General features: G+C 46.9%; 1 protein-coding gene across 11 annotated transcripts in view; it reads right to left on the minus strand.

The window, feature by feature from the left end:
- The window catches only part of STIM1 (stromal interaction molecule 1), a 102,341-nt gene that overhangs the window by 59,501 nt on the left and 23,531 nt on the right, over nucleotides 1-19,309 (minus strand). For 9 of the 11 annotated variants that reach the window (XM_052812521.1, XM_052812523.1, XM_052812524.1 and 6 more), the window contains one exon: nucleotides 1,747-1,880. In XM_052812521.1, the coding sequence (XP_052668481.1) occupies nucleotides 1,747-1,880 (134 nt within the window). The remainder of the gene's footprint in view (nucleotides 1-1,746; nucleotides 1,881-19,309) is intronic. The other 2 variants (XM_052812522.1, XM_052812526.1) reach the window with 1 other exon arrangement.

Consider the following 19,309-nt stretch of genomic DNA (forward strand, 5'->3'; position numbering starts at 1 on the left):
CAAAGCAATGCTGAGCAGAGAACTGCCTCCAGGGAAAACACCAAATTTTAGGAAATGCAATTGAAAGCTTTTAATTTGTTTTAATTGCTCTGTGAAGTGGGATTTAGGCAGAGGGAACAGCACTGCAACCTGGGAACAGCCAGCCAACACCGCTGGCTCCTCATAAACAGGGTGCTCAGCTCCAGGCTGCTCTGCCACGTCCCCGGGGACCGTCACCTCCCAGGAGACTGAAGAGCCCTTGTGATGGCTGAATTTGCCCAATAAACTGAACTGCTGCGTTAGTTTGGGTGGGAGATTTAATCTCCCTGGACTGCAGTTTCTTTATCTGAGAAGTGGGAATAAAGCACCTGGGAGAAGGGCTCGTGAAGGACTCGTCGTTGTGCAGGCTGTCATATGCCTTCAGTTTGCCATCTGCATCAGAACGGCGGGGGGGGGGGGGGGGGGGGGGGGGGGGGGAGAAGAGATGCCTTTTGGTCCAGAAGCAGCAGGTCACAATTTTGTCAATTCCCAAACCCACAGAGATTATATCAGGTTCTCCCACAGGCCGTACAAAACATACCGACATCTTCATCAGGCAAAGGCCCGAGGTGCGGAGGGCGCATTCAGCGGAGCACAGGCGGCTGCTGCCAGCCCCACCATCCACCTCCCAGCCAGGCGCACGCGGGGGTACCGGCTCACCAACAGCAGCGGTCTTGGCAGCTCCTGGCTCGCCTCCTTCCAGGGCCAAGAATTCAGACCATTCAACAGCCCTTGCTCCCAGCACAGCCCAGCCTCAGTCCCAGGACGTGGACTTGGCGTGAGACTTACGCCTCCACCCTTCACTCCTGTAGCTTTAGAGCCACGCATTGTCCCCCTGAGCCCAGCAGCAAGACCAGGACAGGCAGCACATCCCTATCCAGGCTGCAGTTCTGCTGTGGATCGAGGGATCGGGAGAACTGGGATCCTGTGACCGGCAGCACACCCCTTCATGAGTCTCCTTTCTTTTAGTTTCCAACACTTCAACTTTCTTATTTAGATCCCAGTATCCTTATACGACAGAATTCCTCACCTTGAACAGAGCCTTGTAAATGAGCCTGCACTGCAACTGAGGCAACATTATAAACAAACAGCTTTCCCTTTTCTGGTAGTTGCTGTTGGTGCTTATGTAAGAAAACAACAACAATTTTATTTCTCTGCAATAAAGTTATCAGCTATAATCTCCAAGGCCAAGACAACAAAAATATTGTTTGTTTTTTCAGCAGTATGCACACATGTACTGTAACACTTTCAGCTGGGTTGGTGGAAGAATGCAGTAAACACTGTAAAGTGAAGGAGACAGAAGCCCAGTGTATCTGCTCAAGAGTGACAGAGAGGCTCGATGAGAATTCAGAAGTGTTTCCCAACCCCGCAATTAAAAAAGGAATGAAATAATAACAACAATCATGTAAATCAATCTTGTTGTCTTTCAGTGGTGGAATGAATTGATAATACCTTGTGTGCAGAAAAAGGTTAAGTGGGTAGAAACTCCCAGAACAGAGGAAAAGCCATAGACACTTAAGATTGAAGTGGACTGTTTGGATCAGAAACTTGGCTCAAGATGGCACATTGCTTCCTCTGCCAGATGAAGAGATAGGCAGCCAACAGCCTAAGAGCTTGCACACCTCAATTTCAGGCACACCGCCACATTAGCGTTACCCAAACAGAACAGCCCTCTACGAGAGCAGAGCACTGCGTGGAAGAAGGACAGCAAAGCAGCCGAGCACTAACCTCATCGCTCTCCTCTACGTCCACGTTGCCATTGGCATCATCGTCCATCTGCTTGTGGATGTTGCGGACGGCTTCGAAGCTGAGCTGCTCATCTTCGTCGTGGCACAAGGGCTTGTCAATGCGGCAGAATTCTGCTGAGGAAGAAGAAAACACCAACGTTAGGCAGCCTGTACCAAAAATACCACCATGGTGTTTTCTCACTAAGCTTCTTGTGTTTGAAAAGCACTTGCTGAGCACTTGAGAAAGCATCCCGGTGCTGTCATTCACAGCAGGGGAATTTGCGACAGCCAGAGTCCTACGAAACCCCTAACAGCAAAGGGCAGGTCATGGCCTCAGCGAGGCTGCTCTTCTCCAGGTCAGCTTCTTCAGCCTTTCCACCGCTCCGGGCCTCCCCGTGCTCCAAGGGCAGGTCTCACAGCTGGGGCTTTCTGCTGCGTGCACGGCGTCCACCGATGCCCCGCTGGCAGAGGAAAGGGAGGACTGCAGCTATATTTTACCTCCTATTTCATGAGCTTCATTTCTCACTTGGAGATTGTTAGTGTTGGCACAGCGTCTAGTAGGACATTTTGAGAGTAAGAGTTGTACGTTTATATAACACGTCAATTAAAAAAAGTTAGCCTTCTTCCTGATTATGAAATGGACTTTTCTGGCTTGCTTTCACATCTTTTTCTACATTTCAAGACTAACACTCTAAATTTTGCTGCATGCCTGAGTCCATGTAAGCACCAACTGTGGCTGATCCATCCCTTCTATGGCACTGCCGCGTGGCGATGCGTGACTCACCGTGACAGCCGCAGACCAACGCTGCAGCACCGAGACAAAAGCATAGATGCCAGGCACTGAAAACATCCCCCAAAGGTGAGCTCTTTGTATGACGCGCATTAAGAAAAACGCTTTTGTTTCACAGAGCCTATATCAGATTCACTGTAAGCAGATAATGATTAAGAATTATCCAGGGGTGACTGCTCTGAGATCACTGTGAAACCAGTTTAACAGCTCCTGGCCCAGTTCCCATTAGAAAGGCTTCATGTTCGAAAAATCAAAGAGAGTTCAGACTGAAATCCTAGGAATTTAAAAAGGAAAGTCTAAATTACATATGAGCTCAAACCAAACTCTAACATGATCCTCTCAAGACAAGACAAGCTTATTTATAGGAAAAGTAGATGGATTTTCTCCTGCTGCTGCTACACACGCTGTATCTGCTGCGAATAACTGGGCATGCGCTCACCTTGCTATCCAAAGATGATCACTGGGACTATCCACCTCTCTGTCACATCTCCACACAACTAGCAAGTACTTGGATTCACTATCAATACAAAAGACTTTTGAACATTACATCCACACAAGTTTGAAAAATTATTTTCATTATTTTAGCACATACTACGTGATCCCGATGGAAAAAAAAAATCCTAGAGAAAGTCTAAAACCCTCTTATACAGAGGTTCTGACAAAATATATGTTACCTACCACATTTAAATATTCACTCAGTTAATTTCTTGTGAAATTGAGGGCTCCCACTACCAGACCTGCCTGCCAATAGCCCTGCTTTGGTCCTGCCCCTGGGGAGGAACAAGCCCAGGCAACAGCACAGGCTGGGGCCAGCCGGCTGGGAAGCAGCTTGGCAGAGAAGGTCCTGGTGGGCACCAAGCTGACCACAAGCAGAAGTGGTCAAGGGTGTCCTGGGCTGCATCGGGAGGAGATCCTTCTCCTCTGCTCAGCACTGGGGAGGCCACACCTGGAGTGCTGGGTCCAACAGACATACTGGAGAAAGTCCAGTGAAGGGCCGCTGAAATGATTCAGGGGCTGGAGCGTCTCTGCTATGAGGAAAAGCCCGAGAGCTGGGGCTGTTCAGCCTGAAGAAGAGACGGCGCAGGGGGATCTCCTCCATGTACATCAATACCTGCAGGGAGGGTGCCAAGATGATGGAGCTGGGCTCTTCCCAGTGCTGCCCGGTGCCAGGACCAGAGGCCATGGGCACACACTGGAATGCAGGACGGTCCCTCTGAACATCACGAAACACTTTCCACTGTGAGGATGCCCCAGCCCCGGCAGAGGTTGCCCAGGGAGATGGTGGAGTCTCCGTCCTTGGAGACTTGTCCATCTGGACACGGTCCTGTGGCTCTGGGTGAGCTGGGAGTTGGACCAGATGGATCCCAGAGGTCCCTTCCACCTCAGCCAGTCTGGGATTCTGTAATAGCACCGATGTCCAGACGTAAGCACACAGCCTCCCACATGGAGGAAACCAGACTGACACCGGATGATGTTGTCAAGTGCATTTCCAGACTTCACCGTGGAAAATCATCCCTCAGCCCTTCTGGAATGGGTAAAAAAAACCCAAAACCTGAAACACCACCACAAACCTCAGCTCAATGAATTACAGAAACACACACGCAGCCACGCTGCATACAGCTGTTCCAGGCGCAGGTTTTGCTCATGTGCAAACGCACGTGACATCAGCTACCAAAGTTTCTGAACCCAGTGCAGCTTCAGCCATAAGCCTACTTATTCTTAAATATCTGTAAGAACTCAGTAAAAACAAACAAAAAAACAAACCCAAAAAACCAACCCACAAACAAACCAACCAAAAAACAAACAACAAACTAGAATGTCATGTAAATGTAACGCTGTTTTCCTACCTTTAACTGTTGATTTTCATCATCTTATGTTCCCACTCTAAATACGTGGCTCGCAACCAGCCTCATTATGTATGTATCCCTAATCAGGAGACTGAATAAAATGCTGTGGGTTTAATTTTGAGGAACATAAGCCAAGAATCAGGAATTTAATTTTAACTTTACTTATCTGCAGCTGAATAAATTATGTTCTTCAAAGTCATATTCTGCTTGAAACAAAGTCACTCAAAAAATCCACTTCGACGGATGTCAGACCATTATTCAAATCAGACCAAGCTCTTATATTATGCTTGTAACCATTATTTCTGGTGTCTTTATAAATACACATATAGACAAACATATTCAAGATCTTAGCTATAGATTTTGCACTAGCAAATACTGACCTAATTTCATATGCCAACGCATAATATCATACACTGTGAATTGAAAGGGGTTTGTGTGGGGTTGGTTGGTTGTTTTTTACGTAAGGCACCCTGCTCAGATTACCAGGCTCCAGGAGATCCTAACAGCCGATCACCCTTCAGTGCTCCACAGAAAAGTGATATCCTCGAGGTGCTTGATGAATGATGTCAAGAAAATGTATCTGTACCTTAGGTAAACAACTGCACCCTATGCATGCATGCTAAAATTTGCCATCATTAAATATCCAAATCCATTTACACTTTGCTAATAACAATGATTAAGTACAGATAACTATCATTGTCACACACCCCCAACGTGTGCTCCACCACCCCTCAAGGCTGGGAGTCTAGAGCCCTCATCACCGCTCCAGGAAAGAGCAAAAGCCCTCGAAACTACAAACCAAAAAATCTTTAAAACTAGAATTGCCCTAAAACTCCATGTCTGGTCTACCCTTTAGAGCTTTTTAAGAACATACTTCTAATCTCCAACACTGGGGTAAAAATTGGTAGATAAGCCCTTAAAACCTCTGGCATAGGCACAGCAGGCAACTATACTGCTGCAACCCTCCGAGTTTCTGGTATGGCTTCAGAACATGCGCCCTGGTCCCGCACAGAGTGGAGCACAGCAGGTTTTGTTTGTACCCAAGTGTCTCTCTTTTTCAAACCTGGTGAGCAAACTGCCCCAATGGGTTCTTCAGCTCCGGCCCCGTGACTCAGTACTGCTGCAGGCAGAGCTGCGGCAGCCCACACCGACGCCAGTGCGTGTCCCCAGTACGCACAGCCTCAGCCCTGCTCTAGAGCGGCACAGCAAGCCCTGCCACTAATACACGCAGAGTGTCAGACACCAAGGCCCTTCAGACACACCACTTCTCTGAGGTGGCCTTTGGTAACCCACAGACAAACTGTATGTATCAAGGGGAGGCACCAGTTTTTGTTACAAAAGCAGGTTTTTAAAAATGGGCACTCTGACATGAAAACCCGATCATCCTTTAGGGACACGCAAAGGCAAACCGATTGATTGCATGATTTAATGTGGGGAGAAGACATGCTGTACAATCTGCTGCTGCAAAATAGCACCAACGAGAAATCAGGCTATAGGTATACACACATGCACATCAGGATCACGTAAGTAACACCACCACAGCAGCTCTTGGCTGGCTTCACCCAACATTATCAATGGCTGTCGATGCTTTAATGTAGATCTCACCAGAAGAAACTCCCCATTGTGTAAACCTGGCTGAGCAGAAGTCCGCAGTAACGAACAAGACTCACCCACACTTCACCCACCAGGTTGACACAAGGCGTACATGCCACAGCCAGAATAAAGCCCCAAGCCGTGCTCCACACCCTTGGGTTATAACCCACCCCCGCCCAGCACCCTGCTCTTCCACCCACCCCTGTATCCAGCCATGCGGTGCTTGGGGTCAGGTTTTCTTTGGTGACTTCTTTTTAGGACATTGTGATCAACAACAGCATGTTTTGTACCCAAGCTCTTCTGCGAGTTACAAGTATTGCCAGGCCTGGAACTGGCATAATTTGGGCTGAATTTATAGGCTTAGTTGCATTATCTAGAAAGATCATTATTATTATTATTATTATTATTATTACTACTACTACTACTACTACTACTAGGCACAATCTCCTCCTTGTTTAGTTGTGGGGAAAAAAAAAAAAAACAGGAGAAAATGCAAAACAGTTTAGCTTTGGAAAAAACAGACCCACCATGCCTCCCTGCAGCAGCGTACTCTAAAAGGCTACGTGCTGCTTTATTTCCAAATGCAAAGATTCAACCATCTCTACCAAATTACTTTACATTAACAGCCATTTTCTCTCTCTCCAGTCCAAATCACCTCACATGCCTATTGCTGTCCATTCAAGCTTTGCTGACTTAAGTTTAAAAAAATAAAAAATTATCCAGAATTGAGTAAATCAGATTCTCTCAAGTTTACCTATGAGAGCACTACACGTAAAATGTTAGTTAGAAACAGAAAATTCAAAAAATGTCATAAAAGGAGTGATTCCTCCCTCCACTGGCACATCGCTGTGCCCCAGTTGTTGGACACAGAGCTGTGTCCCCACACCAGCTCCCATGACTGAACCAGAGTCTAAACAAGACCTTTCCCTTTAGGTCCAGCATGACAAATACTGCGCTTGGGGCACTACTCAGTAGGCTGCGTCTAAAGTTTTGGTTTTCTGCACTCACCAGCTGAAGAAGAGAAAATAAGCACTGGAACATGCTGCTACTCCTAATAGATATGGCAAGATGACTTGAACAATGACAGAGACTACTTGTGTGCTCCTGAAGAGGCAGGGCTGGTGTCCTGCTGCTTCACAAACCTCGGGAAGTTTACTCCGCGCTAACTGTTGGATCTCCATATGGCCAGAAGAGTCCAGCAGCCCTATAAACTGGTGTTCACTCACTGGTTTTGGACAAGCCATGAACGCTCTCCCTTCTCTGGCATGGCAGGGCTGTCCTCTCACCCCACACTGCTCACGGCCAGCTGCTGTAGGAAGCTGGTGGAGATAAGGGACACCCGGGTTTTCAGAGCCTGGGTTGGACCTGGGAAAAACGTCTGGTACAGCCACACACAGCAACCAAAGCAGGAGCCAGGGACAACACCGTGGCAGGCAGGGCGTGAGAAACGGTGGCAGTTCAGGAGGCGAAGTCAGCGTTTCCCTGCTCGGGGGTGCCAGGAAGCCTCCATTCTTCCATTACACCTTTGGGGGCAGCAGGAGGTGGAAGAGTGACTAACGGCACTGCATAGCGCGGCCACAATATTGTCCAAGTACTTCACAGCAACCAAGGTGAAGCAGTTTTTTGTCTGTGTAATTTTTGTTGAATTTAATTGGCAAGGGAGAGGAACGTGGCAGAATTATTTTAAATATTACCGGATGCCCTAACATTGATTTGCCCAGATTTAGTTTTCCTCTCCTACCCTGCAAGAGTTTTCTTCATAGTTATTGCAAAATTAGCTCAGAACTTCGGGCTGGGCCTTTTCTGCAATGATTTGTCATGCTGATCTCAATGACAGACAGCAAGAACACAGGATGGTCATTGTATTTGTAACGCCTTTGGACTTGACTTCAGAAGGAAAAATTAAATCAGGCTAAAAAATACCTCCCAAAATATTACGTGATCATCTTGTTCTGAGTCTGTGCTTATTATTATAGCAATGAATGTAGCAACACTCTGGTAAAGTTCAAATTATAGGAAGGAAAGGTCATGTTATTATAAAACAAGAGTGGTTTTATTCATATTAACACTCTCATAACCACATAACTCTTGAGCCCCAAAGCTTGTCTATCCAAGTGGTCCAGCCAGCATTCAGGCAACAAGACAGGTGTATTGAACTGATCTTGCCCAGATTTCTTGCAACCACAAGGACCCATGGGTATTTGTAACACAAATGCTAAGAATGAAGCACCACTGTGAAAGTAACAGAAAGAGCAATAAAGCATCGTTGCGGGAATTGGCATGTGTTGATAACACAGTCACCGGCAATCAAGCTAGTAAATAGGGAGGAATTTGTTGTTTGCATGAAGGCCAGAAAAAGCCTGAATAAGGGAACAAGTGATTTAATCAGCAGAAGACCCTGCACTGATAACAGAACTGTCATGAGGTTTCACCAGAGGGCATGGGCCATTCCCCTCCCTGTTACCTCAACGGGAAGACAGGCTGCAGCTGTAAAAATACCCCAAATGAAGAAACAAAGACCAAGGCTAGTGACCTTGCCTAAGATTTATGGAAGATTAAGCAAAAAGATCATATACCATAATAACCCTTGTCTCCTAAAGGGAGACAAAAAAGACCTATCCAAAAGCCAGGTCATCTCTTGGGTTCCTCTTGACAGGTTGATAATGCAATGAGGCTTTAACAACCAACATGCCTTGCTCTCCATGTCACACGCAATGACACTCCATCTCAGGCCACTCCAACACAATGCGTGGCACCTTCAGTGACTGAAAGCCTTGAAATGAGTGTGAAATTGGTTTTGTTTAAGTAACATCTTCCTCTTCCAGAAGGCCTAGCACTGATTTTTGCTACAGCAGTTTCTACAAATTGACGTTTGCTGTCTGGTCCTCACCACTTGGGAGAAGTGGCAGGCCACACCAGGATTTAGGGGTGTGACTCCTGGACCCCTTAGGAGCTGAGATCATCATCTTTACTCGATCCTCCCACCCCAGCTCTCTGAGTCATCAGGAGTCTTTTGTCTCTCCATCCTGCTGTTTTGTGCCTCCAGTCCTGTTCTTTATCTCCCCCGCTATCATCTCTTACCAGCTACCATCTGTCCTTCCTTTCAGGGGAAAAAAAAGTCCCTTTCCCCTCCCATGGGGTGTCCTGATAGACTGCGCTGATGTCCTGCTCACCTGGGCACTATCAACACATACCATCTTTACATCCCTTCTCCTGCCATTGTTCTGCGCTCCCACCCACCCACGTCGCCCTGGGGGCTGGCTCTCCCCCACTAAAGGTATTTCGCAATCTCCTACAAGCAGACTGCTCAGGGGCCCTGAGCATCAACAGACACTTAGGCCTAAGTGCTGGAGTAGACTAGGCAGAGCTGGAGTGACATCTACCATGCAAAGCAGTTTGGGTTGGGTTTGTGAACAGATTAGAAAGACACGTCTTACGAGAAATGATGCTTTCCAGTCCTACCCCTTCTGCTGCAATTGCCTCGCAAACCGGAATACAGGAAATCTGGCTTAAACATCAGAAAAGACGTTTTCACTCTAAGGGTGGTCAAGACTGGCACAGGTTGCCCAGAGAGGTTGTGGAGTCTCCATCCACGGAGACACAGCCCTGGACAACCAGCTCTGGGAGACTCTGCTTGAGCAGGGCTGGAGAGGACGATCTCCAGAGGCCCCTGCCAGCCCCAGTGACTCTGTAACACCAAAGTATTTTATTCCAGATCTTTCCTTTCTCCCGGGAGATTTTATCTAATGAGAATTCTGTTTGTTTAATTTCAGGTTCTCTCAATTTTCTTCTACGAGGTCCCATTATCTTTAATAATGCTGAAACGCTGTGTTAATGCCATCGCAGCCGATTGCCCCCAGTAGCACTGAGCTTTATAGCAAGGACAGCCATCAGGATAGGATTAGATAGCAGTTTAATTGTAAGAATTGTCATTTACATAACTCGCTTTTACAAACATTGGAATAGCAGCCAAAAAAAAAAAAAAAGTTTTATATTTGGGGTAAAAGAATTGTTTACATATTTTACTAATGTAAACAAGGACTCAGTTTAACTTCCTTGCTTAGGGTTCCTCGCCTAAAACTCTGGTTTTCAATTAAAAAAAAAAATGCCAAGGATAACTTCATAAATTTTAACAAAGGCATGAAACGGTTTTGTAAAGAACGTACACAGAAATTACCATTCCCCCTGGAGGGGTAAGGAAAATGAAAGGGAACCTAAATATCTTGCAAGGCTACAGAGCAGCAGCATGGTGAGCAAGGCAAAAAAGGGCAATCATGGGTTTCCAGCTCTAATTACCAAACAATAAAGCCTGACAAAGTTATGAGAGTATACAACCTTTTCCACTGTCATAAAAGTACTCAAAGTATTTTTATACTCGAAGTTTACATTGCACAACTGGATATTATTTACTATACAGAGAACTGTTAGCCACTACTCCATGTTTAACGTGTAGTATTCATCCACAAATGCATGTGAAAATTCACACATAAAACCATAAAACTTTTTTTTTTTTTAGGTGAATTTGTCAAACAGAATTGGGATTTTAACACATGCCCGTTTCCCTATTTTGTTTGAACTAGTTCCTTCGGCAGTAAAATTCCTTCCCTGCGAGGTGCAGAGGCAGGGCACACAGTCTTGCTCCAGAAGGCAGCAACGTGCGACTCTTGTCACATCAAGGAGTCACACACAACTCACTGGCATTGCCAACACGGACCTCATCCATCTTCCCCCCTTAGAGCCTAGGAACTCCAACTGATTATTTTCATAGAGGTTTTTGTAGGTAGAAGATTCCAGCTGAAAGGAGTTTCATCAGGAGCAGACAAAGGAGAGAATTCAAGCAAGCGTCTCGCTCAACACACTAAATTATTCACGTCCTCTTGCTGCTGTGTTAAACTATCATCACCTCTGAAACAGTGGGGGCTGTAGCAGACAGTTAAATGGAAATTCACTGAAGTCGTCTCGTTTTCCACTTCACTTTAAAAGCAGCGCTGCAAACCACTACTGCAGCACAGATCCCTGGTTCCTCACCCGAGCACAAGTAACCCAACCCGCGAGTCTTACTTGAAAACCTTCAACTATTAAGTACGTATTAGCAGGAGTTCAAAGATAGTTTTTTTCCTTTAATGAAACAGCTTGCATGATGCAAAAAAGCCCCTGTTTCTAACCCACATTAAACTGTCTAGAAAAAAATGTAAATACAACCAGCGATTAGACCATTTGATCTCTGATGGACTTTTAAAGAAAAGTAACAATGCCTTTGGGTGCCTCTGCTGGAAGGTCCAACTAAAGATGTTCACAAACCATCTAATAACAGCATCCAGAGAAAAAGGCCATGCAGAATTCATGGGGCCAAATCCATCTCCCTTATTCTGATGGCAGCCATCCATTCCTGGAAAATCCCCTGATCTCCCAGGATCAACATGACAGAGCTGTGCAAGGTGAAACAGACGCTGGAGAAAGCCCTCAGTGATCCATCAAGACTCCTGGCACTACAGACACTCTCTTTTTCAGGTCACCACCATCAGCTTAAGACAGGTACAGGAAGGAATTAAGCAGCAAAACTACACTGTTGTACAGCCGCTAGCTCTTATTCAATTAAAAAATCAAAATTTCTTCCACAAATGGGTTTCTCTCCTTGGCAGAAGCTCAGCATTTATTTACTAAAATTAATTCCCTCATCACTGATTGCAATTAGCCTTCTCCATGCAACAATGTACTTGATTTAGTACCAGCAAAGCTTCATCCTATTTCTTTCAAACATCCTCACTCTTCCCTGCAACCAGCAGCAAAGCACTTTTTAACCCTTGCTTCCACCCAATCCCCTCCACCACAAACCTTTGCTGTCCCACTCTTCCTCTTCAAATGCTTTGCTCTTTCTAGCCCATTAAAAAACACCCCCACACCCCCAACAAAACAAATTTATTTCCTGCTGTTGGGGTGGGGAGCACCCACCAACAACCCCATCCCACACCCTGGGCCTGTATCTGCCTGTCCTAACAGTGCCCACACCTCTTTCTGCCTGTGCTGCCTCAACACACACCCTACTCTATTTATGAGAAATCATCCCATCTCCTGCCCTCACCACCAACAGAGTATTTGGGTATGATTCTGCCCTCCCCATTACTCTCAAACCTCTCCAGGCCAGATCTCAGCATCCTTGCTTGGGTGCTCTGGCCTCAAAGTGCCAATTTCATGTATTTCCTTCCTGAGATATTTTTGTTTGCTTTCTTCAGGCCCAAGGACTGCGTAATATTTCTGGTGGGCTGTCTAAATAAGATAGCAAATGTTGTTTTAGTACCACCCTGTAAGGCAAAGCAGTTTTGCCTAGAGTCAACTAGAAAATACCACGTCAAGTCCTTCTGCAAGACGAGCAGCAAAAGCCAAAATATCCCACAGGCAGGAAAAAGTTCTAATGAGCTTAAATAACTAGTGATTGGGTTACTTCATAATAATAAACTAAGTAATCGAACTGCTTACACATTCCTTCTCTTTTGTGCTGAACAAAATTGAATAACTAAAACTGTACCAAACAGTGAAGACCACCCAGATTTGACTTTAAGGACGTCCTTCACTCAATACGACTGTCCCTTCACAGCTGATGTTCTTCAGAAGCAACTTCACTGGAGACAGGTAAAGTTTCACTAATTAATTTAAAACTGTTAATATTGTGGGTAATTTGAAAACTGCAACAATTCAGCTAACTGTTGATATACAGATCTGATACCTACTGGCATTGCAAATACCAACACCAGAAAACACTAGTCACTGGCTAAATAAAAACCTCTCCTTCCTCCACCCTTGGCTATATGCATCTGCAGTTCATCAAAGTAAGAACAGCAGCAATTTTTCTTATGCTCCAATGATGTGACAGTTTCCGCAAGCAACCTCTACCCATACTCCTGAAGAGATACAAAGCGCAAACAATTATTCGCCTAAGAATGAATCCTCCGAGGAAGGAAAGCTTGCCTGGCTCCCCAGACTCGCTGTGGGCGCTTCACCGAGACGAGAGCAAGGGGTTGTGCCAGCGAAGGGCAGCGGCTGCACGAGAGGTCTGTGCTGCAGGGCGATGCTCACGAGAGGCACTGCCTGAGCCTGCTCCGAGTCGGGAACTGGGAATCTCAGGCACAAGACCTCACTGGGAAGCATCACTTCCCATGTATTCACTGGGACTGTCCGTCTCTGAAAGCTCTCCCCCATTCGCACCCCTTGCACAACCCAAACTCTCTCAGCCGAGCCCCCTGCCAAGTGAGTAATAAACCTCTCCACTGGGAAGGATCTCAAATGCTCGCACATGGACGAGCCAGCTCTTAACTTTCCATCCCATTCATCACCTCAGTCGGACAAGCTTGCTCCCAGCTCCTGCGGTCCTGCTCCACATGCTTCACCCTCTGGCCCTGCAGAAGCAGCTTCTGGGGTCAGCACCCGTGCAGAGAGCAGGACTTCCCGATCACTGCACGGAAAGTGGATTTAATTGAGGAACTGATCAGATTTTTTCTTTCATAATTTGCAATTCTTGGAGAAAACAATATTACCAGACACAGTTTGGGGGTTTTGTCTAGCTTCTGCTTTATGGCATGAATATATGATGGTTTTTCAGACTTGCAAGCATTTTTCTGACTATTGGTTACATTCTCCCCATGTCTTTGAACACAACTTCTGATTTACAGTGCTTGCTAACTTCCACGTCTCCAAAGCCAATGCAAGAACAAAACCCAAGACATTACTGCACAGATTTGTCTTTTACAGATCCAGCTCAAGATATGCATTCCAGTATACACACACAAAAAAATAATTCCTAAAATATTTTTAGAATTATAGGTATATTTGTAAACGTAATTCATAGAACGTGTAAGAGATTTATCACTCCTTTACTTTTTTTGCACTGCAGTATTCCTCCATTTCCCTACTACAGAGCTGTATAGGGCACATGAAGGCAGGAGCAATTTCCTTGGATTTCTCAAGAGCAGTTCTCCACCAGTGCTCTGAAATGGCCACTTTTCTCAAGTCATTCTCCAGACCGCAGTGTCGGCCACACACCCAGAGACCAAACTGAGCTTTTCCCTTGCCCATCGTGCCCCCACCCCCTTCCCCAGACCAGGGAGCTCCAGCCCTTTTCCATGCCAGATCCAACCACCTCCCCACCTCCGGCAGCACAGATGAAGCCACACCAGGACCTGGGACCGCAACCCACCACGCTGGATGCTCTCAGCTGCTGAGCACCAGGCGCTGACAGAACAACAGCTCTCCTCTCCGAAATCACAGTGGGAAAGGAACGATGGGGGAAAAAGCCCATGGCCATCTGCTGATGCATCCCGAGCTTGACAAGTGACACTTGTCCCTGGCTTCCTTGGAACTGGCCCGTGACTGCACTGCGCTGGAACGCAAGCCCGGTGGGGAGCAGCAGGAAGGATGCTGACATCCCACCGGCTGTGGAGGTGCTGGGTTGACATGGTGCTGGACCAGCACTCGCACCCCAGGCTGGGCAGGGGAGCGGCTGCACACCACTCGACCACCACCCCTCCTCCGGAACCCACCCTCAGCACCCACTGGGACCCACGGCACCCCTGAGCTGCACAGATCCCAAGCACTCTATCACAACCAGGAATTATTTCAGAAATACAGCCTGAAAATCTAGAAACCATTTTTTACTCCCAGCTGAAAAGCCCCCAGGGGAGCAGTCCTGTACTGGCATCGAGTGGGAGGTCACCGGCTTCCCTGCGGCTCACAGAAGCACATCGCTGAGCCAGGCAGCGCTCCACACCCGCACACAACCTTGCTGTGCCCAGTACTGTTTAAAGTCCATGAAATATTTTAGTGGTAAATATTCCTTCTAAGATACATATCTCTCAAATGCCTTATCGTATGCCATGAACAACAGTGCTTTCAGAGGTTAAGGAAACTTGCTTTGCAATGCCAGGAGGCATCAGTGCCCGGTGGGGTCAGAGGCAGCTGCAGGACACGCAAGCTGGAAAACCACCACCAGCTGCAGCAGAATCCAGGGGTTAACCCTTGACATGCACCTCATTTTGTAGCACCTTCCGTTCATGTAAGGTGATGTTTTGGGGAACGATACGCAGAAACCTACTGTGCCTACCATTAAAATGCAGTGCCTAGGCGCAGTGGGGTGCAGCTGGAGGGCTGTGCAGGAGGACCGCAGTCCCTGCACCAGAGGGAATCGAGGGGGCTGGCTAACCCTGCAGCGCCTGCTCCTGTTCTCCAGGACCCAGGATCAACATTCCTGCTCTGGAAAGAGACAGGAGGAACATTACATGGCCAAAACCAGCCTTACAGATATTCTGGAAGACAGAAACTCAGTGAGGGGTGGGAAGAAATCAACGTCAATCTGAAAACCTGTAACAGACATGAGTCAGCCACTCCAGTCAGCCACAGCCCACGGTACGCTGCTTTGAATGCTGGCTGCTGTGCACGGTGATGCAAAACTAATAATTATTATTTTTTAAGTGAAAGAAAAATTGCTAAAAGTCAGGAAACCACATAATGGATGAGTGAGTCATTCCTGCCTGAAAGATTTGAGACGCCAAAGAAAGCTAAGAAGAAATCAAAGAAAAAACCCAGAGTCTTTCTACCATTCCATCTCATCGTCTTTGACCCAAGCAAGCCGTTACTGCAGCAGTGCTTGCCCAAAGCCAAGGATTTCCAGTCCCCAGCTCTTGGCACTCTGGTACATGATACACACTGCAGAAAGAAGAGTTCGAGATACATAATTTCACGTTGCAAACGGAAGCAAAAATTTTGGTAGCTTTCAGAAGGTAGCAGAGTAATATATAGCTCCCCTCTTGCTCTCAGAAAGTATTTATTGATAAATGCCGAACACCTAATACAAACACATTTCTAATTTTATTATTCAGGCAAGACCAGAACAGAACAGTATTTAACTCAAGGCTAGTGAAAGTTACCCTCAAAGCAATGCATTATACAATAAAGGTGTCAATTAAAGTTACAGAATCATAGAATCATAAAATCATGATCATGGAATAACGTCGGTCAGAAGGGACCTCTGGAGCTCATCCAGGTTCAACTGCCTGAAGCAGCTCTAAATCAGATCAGGTTGCTCAGGGTGGAGACTCCACAACCTCTCTGGGCCCCCTCCAGTATTTGACTACTCTTACAGTAATTTTTTTTCCCCTACATCTGGTCAGGGTTCGCTGTGTTGCAGCCTGTGTGTGCTGCTCTCCTACCAGCACCGAGCACCTCTGGGAAGGGTCTGGCTCCATCTCTGGGCACTGCGATGGGGTGGCTGCAGACAGCAGTGAGGGCTCCCCGTGCCCTCCTCTGCCCCAGGCTGAACCACCCCGGCCCCCCAGCCACCGCGGTGGCTCTGCTAGACTCGCACCAGCACGTCCACACCTCTTCTGTACTGGGGAGCCCCAAAGTGGACACAGTACTCCAGGTGCAGCATCACAACTGCCTGATAAAGGGGAGGACCTCCTCCTTGGACCTGATGGGCCCCCTCCTGCCTCCCTCAACCAAGCGCACTCTGTCCAGGGGCAACTTCTTCACCACCATCCCCAGATCCTCTTCTGCAAAGCTGCCTCCCAGAGAGTCAGCCCCCAGCCCATATCGTTCAGCAGGGTTGTTCTAACCCAGATGCAAGACTTTACATTTGCTTTTGTTAAACTTCAGGTTTAACAAAAGTTCTTGCCAGCCCACTTCTCCTGCCTGTCCGGGTCCCTCCAAGGGACACCTCTGCCCTCCAACACTCCCTGTGATTTGAAGTGACCCTCACAGACTACAGCATTTGCATTCGGCTGTTTCCTGGATTGAACTGTGCTGCTGCCCAAAGGCACAGAGTAATGCCAGAGGCATGGCGGGGGACGGGGGGACAGCACCGTCCACCCGTGAGCCTCAGAAACAACGCTGAGAACTACTCTGGCTCCATCCACCCTGATCGCAGCTTTCTTCTGGAGGCCAACCCTAGGATCAAAGGAGATCCAACACTTCAAAGAACCTAAGAAATTATGGTGAGTTTAAGTCTAAAGTATTCTGCAGGCTATGAAGGAACACATCAACGCTGTGGTTGTGTCTCCCAAAGCAGACAACATGCTTTGGAGACCAGCTCGAAGCTGAGCCATTGGGCTTCTGCGCAGCATGGAGGTGGGACTCTGTTTTATGCTCAGCCAAAATGAAATTCCACCACCAGCAACCACCTAAACACAAGTCAGTACTACTCCAGCTACTTCCAAAAAGTCAAATAAAAGCGTGACAGAAGAACTTGCAGAATTACAGAGACCAAACAGGCCCTAGGCAAGGAAGCAGCGTGGGTACCTGGAGAGGGTCTCCTGCAGGTGTTACCCAGCCCTCGCTGCCACCATGGCCACGACACGGACCAGCCCGTGCAACCACCCCACAGACACACTCAGACAGCACGAGGGGGTCAGCAGCTGGCTCCGCTCCCTGGCAAGACCCCCGCCAGGTTTGCAGCTTCCCAAGGAGCCCCACAACTCACCGGCACCTTTAGGGAGCTGGCACGGGGCAGGCTGGCCACAGTGGCTGTGACACTGCTCCCGAGGGCTGTGGAAGGCACCCTTGCTTATGCATTTTTTAAAAAAATACCAACTACAAACCAAGCGCTAAGTGATTCAGGTCCCGTGGGACATTCGGTAAAGAGCGTCTGAGGGGCACTGTGAGGCAGGGGCTGGGACAGGCGGTAGCTCACATCACGGAGGACCACGCACTCTCCTGCAGCCAGCCTGCTCCAAACACAGATTTCTTCCAAAGTAAACGTTTTCCGCTATCACTCACGCTCCTAACTCAATTTTCTTCTCCTCCAAACAGACTATTTCAGAGCTGAACGTTGTCTCCTGAATTATGTCACCCCCATGGTGACGCAGCCTGACTGATTACATCGGCTGACTCTGAAGTACAAAAATATACACATAAGTAAATCAGGTCGAAAATGCATCCTACCCCATGATTTTTGGCTTTAGCTAGAATAGTGGTGTTTTGGCTTTCTTGTTTGGTTGATGGTTGTTTGGGTTTTTTGTTTTGGGTTTGTTTTTTTTTAAATGTGATCCTTATTACTAATATTAAGACTACTTCAAAAAGTTATCTGTAAAATTTGGAGGCTTTTTATTCATTGTAATTGGGTTCACAGGAGAAAGTGTTTGCTTCCTTGTAGACGTACATCAGTCTAACCAGGAAAAGCAGCTGCAAGCAGCAGCAAGCTTAGGCACAAAAAGCAGCTTTTGCATTGCAGCTACTTGTATTTCTAATACTTGGATAATTTTACTATTTGAATACTGAAGGGTGTCTAACTCCCTTGTATCTTCATGCATACAACTCCTACTGCTCTTGTCCTTTATACACAACTAAGAGGCATCAAGAGACATTGAGACAAGATGGGGCATCATTATTTGGTGCAGGGCAACCTGCTGCAGGTCACCCTCCATGAGCAGGGTTTGGAGAGCATGGCCTCCAGAGGTGCTGCCAAACTGCAACACTGATTTGAAAACAGCTTCTTGCTCCTGTTCTCCCTTTAGCTTCTCAGATGATCCAGACAAGCATTTCTAATGGTCACCCTGACACTGCAACTAATGAAACATACCAGTAAGCAAGGGTAGGATATGGGCATAACCAGATGAGCAGTAATTACACCATGCAAAAATCTGCTCTATTTATAGCAATTACATATGCCATGTGAACCACAGCAACTTCAGCAGAAGGGGCCTCTGGAGTTTATCTGCTTCAACCTCCCCAGCAAAGCAGGGCCAACTTAGATGAGCTTGCTCATGGCCCCATCCAGTTGAGTTCTGGTATCTCCAAGGCCAGAGGTTCCACCACCTCTTTCAGTCCCAGTTTCACTGCCTGACTACCTTTGTTATGAAAATGCATCCCTAATATCTAATCAGAAATTCCCCTGCTGTGATTTGTGTTCACTGCCTCTCACCCTATCCTTGCAAACCTGAGAAGAGTCTCACTCCATTTTCTCTCTGTCCTCCCATTGCATAAATTAGGGACCTGCTTTTACGATTTAAAGTATTTAATCCTAACTTGTCAAAATTAAAATCACTTCTAACAGGAAAAAGATCATCCTTTTTAGCAAGAGCTTTCTATAAAGGACTTGCACTTCAAGGCTGAACTGGTTTCTTGCTTATTAGTATTTCATTCAGCTTGTGCAGTTAGTGGGACCGGGCATCTCCCAGTCTAGCAGAGAGGAGTTGTAAATCATGTTCATAAAGCTGGAAGGAAGTAGTTAAATCACCCACTCCATAGAAACTATCTTTTTATTCTTCCTCTCTTACCTCTCGCTTAGTTTTTTAAACAGGATGTGAAAAGAGATAAGAGAAGCAGCATCTTAGGTTTATGCACCTGCA

This window comes from Harpia harpyja, chromosome 17, assembly GCF_026419915.1.
Source record: "Harpia harpyja isolate bHarHar1 chromosome 17, bHarHar1 primary haplotype, whole genome shotgun sequence".
Lineage (NCBI taxonomy): Eukaryota > Metazoa > Chordata > Aves > Accipitriformes > Accipitridae > Harpia > Harpia harpyja.